Below are 10205 nucleotides of genomic sequence, written 5' to 3'. Positions count from 1 at the left end.
TCTGGAATCGGCCCTTCTCCACAATCCTCCTCAGGGTCCGGTCACCTGTTCTCGTTGTGCAGCATTTTCTGCCACACTTTTCCCTTCCCACAGACTTCCCACTGAGGTGCCTTGATACAGCACTCTGGGAACAGCCTATTCATTCAGCAGTTTCTTTCTGTGTCTTGCCCTCTTGCTTGAGGGTGTCAATGATGGCCTTCTGGGCAGCAGTCAGGTCGGCAGTCTTACCCATGATTGCAGTTTTGAGTAATGAACAAGGCTGGGAGATTTTAAAAGCCTCAGGAATCTTTTGCAGGTGTTTAGAGTTACGTCGTTGATTCAGATGGTTAGGTTAATAGCTTGTTTAGAGAACCTTTTCATGATATGCTAATTTTTTGAGACATGCATTTTGGGTTTTCATGAGCTGTATGCCATAATCATCCGTATTAAAACAATTAAAGACCTGAAATATTTCAGTTGGTGTGCAATGAATCTGAAATATATGAAAGTTTCATTTTTATCATTACATTATGGAAAATAATGACCTTTATCACAATATGCTAATTTTTTGAGAAGGACCTGTATATATAATTGTGCATTAAAATGAAAATAAAATATTCAGTAATATGATATATTTATAAAATCATTAAGCAGTATGTGCTTTAGGCAGCTACAGTAAATATATTTAATGTTTTTGTTTTTGAATTCATATTGTGATGCATGTAAACAGTTAGTTTGCTGTGATTCTGTGAACTGTTTCTGCTCCGTTGACTCCATGTCCACCTGCACCTCGTCAGGGGCCATGTTTTCCTTTAAGGTGGTGGACTCTTAAACTTGTTGTCACTTCTGTTATCAGGAAGAACGTCCCTTACAAGATCACACGAGCCTCTAATGGCGACGCCTGGGTGGAGGCTCATGGGAAAATGTACTCCCCGAGTCAAGTTGGAGCCTTCGTCCTGATGAAGATGAAGGAGACTGCAGGTATGAAGTCTCATGCATTCTTCACGGGACCACAACAGACTTGGAGAAAAATATTTATATGTTTTGTGTGGCAGAGGGCTACCTGGGCAACAAGGTGAAGAACGCTGTGATCACAGTACCAGCTTACTTCAACGACTCGCAGCGACAGGTACTACACAAGTTCACCGTGTCCAGTCTGCTTCAGTTTAAACAAACGTCTGTCAAATTAAAGTGAGCTCTGCATAAGTTTTATTTTGGTTCCTACAACAGCCTCAGTTTTCTGACAGGAGCTACGAGCTAAAGACTAGTCTGGATGCAGCTAAGACCAAGATGGACACATCCCGCCTTAAAACGCTGCAGTGTCTTCATTCATGAACCTTTACACCGACAGTGCACGGCCATGATGGCCTAAACAACAGAAGTGATGCTTTGACTCGTGTCTGTTTGTGTTGTTAGCAAAATATCTCTTGAACCACTGAACAGTTTTAATGAAACTCTTAGTGGTTGTTGGGTTTACGTCTGCAAATGAACTTTTAGTCTGCCCAGTTCAAGATGACTGCCTGACTTGGAGCAAACACTCAGTCTCTGAACTTGCACAGTTTTGCAGATACAGAGCCTAATGTGAGTGTTTCTGTTCCCAACACACACTTTAATGAAACTTCATACACATCATACAGTCTGTACCACTACTAGACAAAGTGCACCCCCCAGCTCTAAGATCAAGGCCACAAATCAAGGTCAAATTTTCTGGAAGAACTGTGCTGTGTAGATCTTTGCTACTGACTCCGTCGTCCAGTCCAAACACCTCAGCAGACCAGAGTGCTGCACAATCGACATTAAAACGTAGCTCAAATTACAATAATAACAGATTAATTAATTCAGCCTTTATTTAAACAGCTTAGTCCCACTGAGTCACGAGGACTCATTTACAAGAGAGACCTGGCAAAAAAAAAAATTAAAGTCAAATTAAAAACTAAAAACGGATCAGAGAATATCCTGATGCATGCTCAATAATCCAGGTAGAAAAATCTAAAAAAGTTAAATCTGGTCCTCTGGACATTCAAAAACAAAACAAACAAACAAACAAAAATGTAGAAATGTTTAGTCTTCCATCCGAAAGACTTCCTCAGTCTGAGGTGCTGTATTCAGCTCAGTCTTATAAACAGCACCTTCTCAGAGTGGATCAACCAGTTTTGCTGCTGACAAACAAAACCAGCTGCTCACATGGTCAAGAAGGACCATCAGCCTAACATTAGCACACCGATGGCTGTTTACTATTCATAGGAGGCTGAGTGATACTAGCAATAAATGGTAAATGGACTGTACTTATATAGCGCCTTTCTATCTTATTTCAAGATACTCAAAGCGCTTTACACTGCAATTCTGTGTCCTCATTTACCCATTCATACAGCACTCTACTAGATCTCTACGAAGCTAATTGAACAAATCAATAACAGCATTGTAAGAGGGGGACTGACCGTTCCAAATATCTGGCGTCTGTACTCATCCCTTTAGTTGGCAGCTCAGAACACCACATACAGAACACCATGGATTTTGTGGATAAGGTGAGGGATGTCATCATGGAGACTGATGAAACAATGGTCTCTTTTGATGTCACACCACTCTTTATCTGCATTCCTGTTGATGATGCAGTAGAGGTGGTCAGTTTAAGATGAAAATCAGACACCACTCTGAGCAGCAGGACCACGCTTTCCACAGAACTGTCAACTCTTGTAATTGTGCCTGCAGTCAACCTACTTCACATATGGGGAGCAATATTATAGGCAGAAACATGGGTGTGCTATGGGGTCTCCAGTTTCTCCTATTGTTGCCAACCTGTACATGGAGGAGGTAGAAAAGAGATCCTTGACGTCCTTTTCAGGGACACCACCAAGTCATTGGTTCAGGTATGTTGACGACACCTGGGTTAAAATTAAATCTCAGGAAGTCCAACATTTCACTGACCACATCAACTCTGTGGATAAATACATCAAGTTCACACGATAAGATGTAAAAAATGTCAGATTGGCTTTCTTGGACTGTGAGGTCTCGGTCTCTGATAGAGGACGTTTGCAAAGTGAGGTGTACCGCAAACCCACCCACACAGACCAGTATTTGCAGTTTGAGTCCCATCACCCTTTGGAGCACAAGTTAGGAGTCATCAGGACTCTGTATCACAGAGCAGACTGCGTCCCCACTAGCTCAGGAGCCAGTCAGAAGGAGAAATCCAACACAAGACAGGCTCTAGAGCAATGTGGATATCCTAACTGGGCCTTCCTGAAAGCAGAGAAGAAACCCAAACAGGACTCCAGTCAGCCATCAGGTGAAAAGGAGGAACCCAGACCAGTGGTCATTTTGTATGTTGAGGGAGTATCAGAGAAACTGAGACATTTATTTTCTAAACACAACGACCCAGTGGCTTCCCAAAATACATTACGGCAAAGACTGGTTCATCCCAAAGATCCAGTCCCCCGGCACAAACAGAGTAATATTGTATATGCTGTTCAGTGTCAGGAGGGCTGTGATCAGTCTTATATCGGGGAAACTAAACAGCCACTGGCCAAAAGGATGGCCCAGCACAGAAGAGCAACAACTTCAGGCCAGGACTCTGCGGTCTACACTCATCTCCAGGCCAGCGGTCACTCTTTCAGGGATGAAGATGTTCACATCCTGGATAGAGAGGAACGATGGTTTGAGAGAGGCCATCTTTGTGAAAAGAAACAGTCCATCATTAAACAGGGGTGGAGGCCTCCGGGTTCAATTGTCCCCCTCTTACAATGCTGTTATTGCTAGTATCACTCAGCCTCCTGTGAATAGTAAACAGCCATCAGTGTGCTAATGATCCATTGTTAGGCTGATGGTCCTTCTTGACCATGTGAGCAGCTGGTTTTGGTTGTCAGCAGCAAAACTGGTTGATCCACTCTGAGAAGGTGCTATTTAATGCCCCTTTTCCACCGTCACAGAGCGGATCAGATCAGTTCGGGTTGGTTCAGATCGGTTCGGGTCTGTTGCGTTTCCATTTACACTTCTGGACCGGCTCTGTAGGCGGGGACTAGAATCCAACTCGTCTTACCACCTGGTGGCGGTAGTGCTCCCTTAAGCTACTTACTAGCCACCACTAAACGTATTAGAAGAAGAACACCCTGAAGGTTTTGTCACACGATGTTGTGGAAAAGATGTCATGCTCTGATGGAGTACCTCATGAGCTGTAACTTTAGACCTGATTCATAATCCTACCTTACTGCCTTCCCTGCTGCTTTAAACCCATGTGTTTTTCATTTTAGTATAGATTTTTACAATAAAGATGTATTAAAAATATCTTTACTTTTATTATTTACAGATATGCACAAGGTTCATGTTAAAATTGCAAAACATCACACTGTGCTGTAATCTTTGAAACTGCTTTTACAATAAGATACAGACTTGAAAACAATTAGATTAAATTTTGTCCTTGAATTTTAAAGATTTGTCTTTCATTAAATTAAAACATAAATTTATTACTTATTAATCTAAAAAAGTCTGGTCCTCTGGACATTCAAAAAACAAAACTAACAAAAAACATTTAGTTTATTTATTATAAACTGTATTGTTTGTTTTGTGAATGTCCAGAGGACCAGACTTAACTTTTTAGATTTTTCTACCTGGATTATTGAGCAGCATCAGGATATTAATTAATAAATAGTCAGTTGCTTTGTGAACACCATGGGGTCCTAGAAGAGTTGAAGAGGAGGCTGTTGATGTCTGTGCCTCCCTGGTGAAGATGCTGCTCCCACAACCCTGAAGCAGAAGAGGATGGATGGATGGATGGACGGACGGACGGGTGGCGAAGGAGGATACCATCAAACAGCAGGAGTGGTTAGTTCAGGTGAACTCCTGCCTGTTTGCTTCAGATCAGCTGTTCAAATCTCTGCAGGTTCAAATAAAAGGTGCACCAGGACTTTTAGCTGAATCTCTCGGGCCACAGTTGTACGGACGATAAACGATAACTGCTAAAAGATAACTGATGACTGATAATTGATAACTGTCCTTTCTGAATTTTTGACTGTTTTTGTGTCACTTCATCCTAGAACCAAAAATTTATAACATAATAACAGTTGAGCAGATTCTGGTAATCTTTTCTTAGGATTCATTAAAGATCAAATGCAATTGGAAATTCTTCTCAACTTCCAGTATGAATTTAAACAAACACTATATGAACTTAACATTGTAAAATTTGTTTAGGAAATTTAATGTTCAAGGACACCACTTAAGAAAAAAATTGTTTAATATGAAAAGTAAGAAGTGAAAAATGTACAAAAATAAAAACTACTGCGTCCAACTAATGATTGTGTCTGTCCCTTGTCTCACGGGCTTCATCCAGAAGAAGACACAAGTGTTGTTCCTGCTGTGTCCGCTTCAGTTCTTCATGTTCATTCAGTGATGAAATAAGACTTTTCTTTACTGGACTCTTTTCTCTTTCTCTTGACTAGAAAGAAGAAAATGGTGGTTAATTCAAGCTACATACTGTTTTAGAATAAATGCATGAAACAAAGAAAGGTGCTGCTAACAGCTATAATAGATATATTAATAATAATAAACTGATCAAATAAGAAAATGAAAAATAAATTGATTTAAAAATAATGAAAATGATAATAATGGATATATGAATCAGAAAGTATTATACAGATGCAGATATTCTTTGTCATTCGCACCACATGTGGTACATGTGGTGGATCAAAATTATGTTCACAGGGTCCCAGTTACATCCAACAATAAAATATAAAAGAAAAACAGTAATAAGATCTAAGATATGAACTAATAAAAACATCAACTAAAAATATGATAAGCTCTAATAGCATAAAAACATTAAACACAATACGCAGAACAGCAGCACGGACATGAGTCTGTGTGAACTGATGAGCACGAATGAACACAGCAACATGAAACTGATCAGCAGCAACATGAAACTGATCAGCAGCAACATGAAACTGATCAGCAGCTACATGATGTGATTCTTCACAGTGTTATATATTCATGAGGCTGCACAAACTCAAGTTCATGTTGCTGTTTGACGTATTGTTTTGATTGTTTACTGCTATTAGTGCTTAGTGTTTTATTAGTAGATGTTTTTTAGTTGATATTTTTCTTAATTCATATCTTAGATCTTATTACTGTTTTTATTTTACATTTTGTTGTCTGTAACTGGGACCCTGTGTACATAATTTCATCCCAATTCAGTATTTATTCAACATTTTAGTTTTTTACTTTAAAAATAAAATAAATCAAGTCCTTATCGGCACAAATAAATTGATGTGGAACAGTTGCATCTGTTCTTACCGAGCACAGAAGCTGCAGCGTTGTGCTGCTCTGTGAGGTGCAGACTCCTCTGATGGAGACCTGTCAGGTGCAGACTCCTCTGATGGAGCTCTGTCAGGTGCAGACTCCTCTGATGGAGACCTGTCAGGTGTAGACTCCTCTGATGGAGCAGGAGCCGGGAGGCTTGGAGGGTTTAATGTGGAGTTTAGAGATGAACCTTCACGCGCTGAAATACGTTCTGGATAAAATACAGTGAGAAACGGGACCGGAGGACAGTTAGCATTTATGCAAATTAGCTTAGCATCGTAGCACCGACGTTGTACTATTATGGCGTCAGCCTCTTTTGTTAGTTAAAAATATGTTCAGAACGGATGGGATGAGTAATTTAAAATATGTTTAAAGTTAGAAAACACTCACCATCTTCTATAAATGGTTCAAGTAGAGCAGTAGTCGTGTCCAAACCACCCTCCAATCCTCCATCTAGCTCGCTTTGACTTTTTTCGTCGGCCACCAAGCAGAACAACACCTGCACTTCTGCATTTGACCACAGCTTTGATATTATTGTTGTTGTATAGCTTCAAAATACTAAAAGATACGCTCCTTGTGTTATCGCTAATGGCAAGCGGTAGAGAAAAAATGGTGGATCGGGTTGTTTGGAAAGACTCCACAGACTCCTCCCCCCGACCAATCAGTGACCGACGGTGTTTCTGACGTCACGGCGCGGCTCGCTCGGAACCCTTGAGAAGCCGGGCCAGAATTTAGCGAGGCGAGCCGGTTTCTGGAACAGTGGAAAGACCTCAAACGCGCTTCAACCCGGAAATATCCGACCCGCGCCGTGACGGTGGAAAAGGGGCATAAGAGACTGAGCTGAATACAGCAGCTCAGACTGAGGAAGTCTTTCGGATGGAAGACGAAACGTTTCTACTTTTTTTTTTTTTTGGTTTGTTTATTTTGCTTCGTTTTGTTTTTTGAATGTCCAGAGGACCAGATTTAACTTTTTTAGATGAGATCAGAGAAATTTACCTCACCAAGTGTTGAAAGACAGAAAAATGTTTTCAAGAGTTTAAAAACCAACATAGAGGTCTGTCTGAGATGGATGAGTCGTCTCCCCACCCCCCCCAGGTCTTGAGTCTAGTTTTATGGACCCTCAAGAGCTGCAGCTCATCTGAGTGAGTGTGTTGTAGGGAGCATCACTTCAGAAGGATGGGGTGGGGCTACATCAAACATTTAAAACAAAGATATTTAAAAGGATCCTAAAATGTTTAAGCAGCCATGGGGGGAGGATATGGGAGGTGTGCTCGTGTTTACCTGTGCCAGTTAAGTCGTGCAGCAGCATGTTGAACCCTCTGCAGGAGGTCCTGGAGGATCACTAACCCCCAGATGAATGTGTTGCAGTAATCCAGCCCTGGATTATTGTCTGTTTCCTCGAAACCATGGGTTTGATTTAGACCAGCTGTACAAACAACTGGACAGATGTTTTATGTGTTTTCAGCTGTGTCAGCAAAAATCTCAACGGGATGAGTTTAGTGCAGCTCCTTCAGAGCGTGCGTGGTTCACGATGACTTTACAGCTGACTGGCCTTGACTCAGAGGTCAGAACTAGAGCTCCAGACACTCTGCTGGATTTAAGGACAGCCTGTTTGAAACGTCTCTGCTGGTTGAACAGGAAATGTTTTGATTTACTGGAGACGGCCCAACTCTATCCTTCTGTTTGTTCTCAGGCCACCAAAGACGCCGGCCAGATCGCCGGTTTGAACGTCCTGCGTGTGATCAACGAGCCGACTGCTGCTGCTCTGGCCTACGGCCTTGACAAAACCCAGGACAAGATGTGAGTGGACGGAGACGTGTCTCTGTAGAGCTCAGCTGAAGAGAAAACATGGACTCATTATGGGATAGTCTGTAAACTGTCTCCTGACCTGCACAAGATCATTGAACAAAACTTCTGACATTCATCATCATCACTACACACACTGTCACACACACACGCCAGCTCGAAGGTCAAGGTCACAAATCAAGGTCAAACGTTATGCGATGGCTGTGTGTTTGTGATGCTCTCCTGTTCATGGACTGTCTGAATGTTTGCAGCATCGCTGTGTATGACCTGGGGGGAGGCACCTTTGATATCTCCGTCCTCGAGATCCAGAAGGGAGTCTTTGAGGTGAAATCCACCAATGGTGACACCTTCCTGGGAGGAGAGGACTTCGATCAACACCTCCTCAAACACATAGTGAAGGAGTTCAAGAGAGAGGTGTGCAGTCCCCACACACACACCAGACTTGTGTCAGTTCCTGTCTCTAATGGTTTGATTCATGCTGCTTTTATCTTTGCAGTCTGGTGTGGACCTCATGAAGGACAACATGGCTCTTCAGAGGGTCAGAGAAGCTGCTGAGAAGGCAAAGTGTGAGCTGTCGTCTTCACTGCAGGTAGTCCTCCCCCTGAGGAGAACATGAGGCCCAGTAAACCCGGCAGATGAAGTCCCTGTGTTGGGCTTTTGTTGCAGTTCTCACTCAGTCCTGTGTGTGTCCTCTTTCAGACCGACATCAACCTCCCCTACCTGACCATGGACGCCTCTGGTCCAAAACATCTCAACATGAAACTGACCCGTGCTCAGTTTGAGGGCATCGTGGCTGAACTGGTCCGCCGCACCGTGGCACCCTGTCAGAAGGCCATGCAGGATGCTGAGGTGTCCAAAGGAGACATCGGTGAGGTGCTGTTGGTGGGAGGCATGTCCCGAATGCCCAAGGTACGTGTTGGTGTGCAGAGTGATTGATCTCTGATTGATCATTGAGCTCCTGCTGGACAAGTGTAGATGGGTCTGTACCACTCAAGGACTCCTTGTGGTTTAGACCATTGCTTCAACTTTTGTTTAGACACCGAGTTGAAGAGCATATTCATCAAATTAAATAACATTTCTACTAGGAATGCGCGATATAAACGGTACACGGTAGAAACGATAGAAATTTAGCCTACGATAGGGATCTGTCTTCTACCGGCTAACCGCAGTAATGCTGTGTCTGAAGTAAAATCAGAGTTGTCAGATTAATCGTTACTTTTGTTTGTTGAAAACTGCATAAGTGGTGTTCAAGGGTAAAATCAGAGCTGTCAGATTTAATCGTTACCTTTTTTGAGTTAAAAACTGCGCGCAAGTGGCGTTAAAAGTCTTTTCTTTGAGAGCTAAGTAGCTAAGCTACAAGCTAACTACAGCCGGCTTGCTGTAGTGTTGCCGTATTCTGACGCTGTGTTCTGTTGAAAGTTGTTTTTTTTTCCATCGAAAGTTAAAGTAAGCGTTGGTCAGCTTTAGAGAAGCCTGCTCTCTGATCTGTGAAAAGAACGCTGTGTTGTGTTATTTTACTGCGAGACCCTCTGGTCAAAGCCACACTCATTTTGTGTCAGCTCTCCATTAAAGCAGGAGGCGCCCACTAGAGGTTTGGAGGATGAAGTGTTTCAGTGTAAAATGCTGCTCCGTTGCTGTTCATTTCTTAAGTAAGACTGGAAACTGTTAAGAGTTAACAACATATTTTTTTGTTTGAAACATAAGGCTAAAACTACATTTGATATATTTTGCACTGTTTTGCACAAGAAAGAAGCCTGATACTTGATTTGTTTATTGTTTAAAAACTCTCTGGACCTAGTAGTGGAATTTTCTTAATTCAAAATATATAATGGCAAAAGGACACCCTATGCTTTTTTTTTTTTTTTTTTTTTTTTAGCAAGTTTTATACCCAAAACATTGCGATATATATCGTTATCGCCACCCTTCACAATACATATCGTGATATGAATTTTATGCCATATCACACATTCCTAATTTCTACTTTGTAGAACAAATTACTGGGGGGATGATCTGATGGTCCTGCTCAGCCTTTTTGACACACTTGCTAAATTAATGAAAATTTTACAAGTCTTCAGGAGCTAGGAGCACAGAAGCATGGCTGCTTCTCATGTCGTCATGCTAAGAACCAGCTCTGGTAC

General features: G+C 42.0%; 1 protein-coding gene across 1 annotated transcript in view; it reads left to right on the top strand.

Annotated features, from left to right (window-relative positions):
* Positions 1-10205, top strand: part of hspa9 (heat shock protein 9) — a 43166-nt gene that overhangs the window by 14840 nt on the left and 18121 nt on the right. The window contains exons 5-10 of the mRNA XM_037675443.1: positions 836-960; positions 1035-1108; positions 7955-8061; positions 8319-8481; positions 8564-8656; positions 8767-8976. Coding sequence (XP_037531371.1) covers positions 836-960; positions 1035-1108; positions 7955-8061; positions 8319-8481; positions 8564-8656; positions 8767-8976 — 772 coding nt within the window. The remainder of the gene's footprint in view (positions 1-835; positions 961-1034; positions 1109-7954; positions 8062-8318; positions 8482-8563; positions 8657-8766; positions 8977-10205) is intronic.

The sequence above is a fragment of the Nematolebias whitei genome, chromosome 4 (assembly GCF_014905685.2).
Source record: "Nematolebias whitei isolate Nwh7 chromosome 4, NemWhi1, whole genome shotgun sequence".
Lineage (NCBI taxonomy): Eukaryota > Metazoa > Chordata > Actinopteri > Cyprinodontiformes > Rivulidae > Nematolebias > Nematolebias whitei.
Note: the sequence above shows the minus strand (reverse complement) of the source record. Positions and strands in the feature narration are given on the sequence as shown.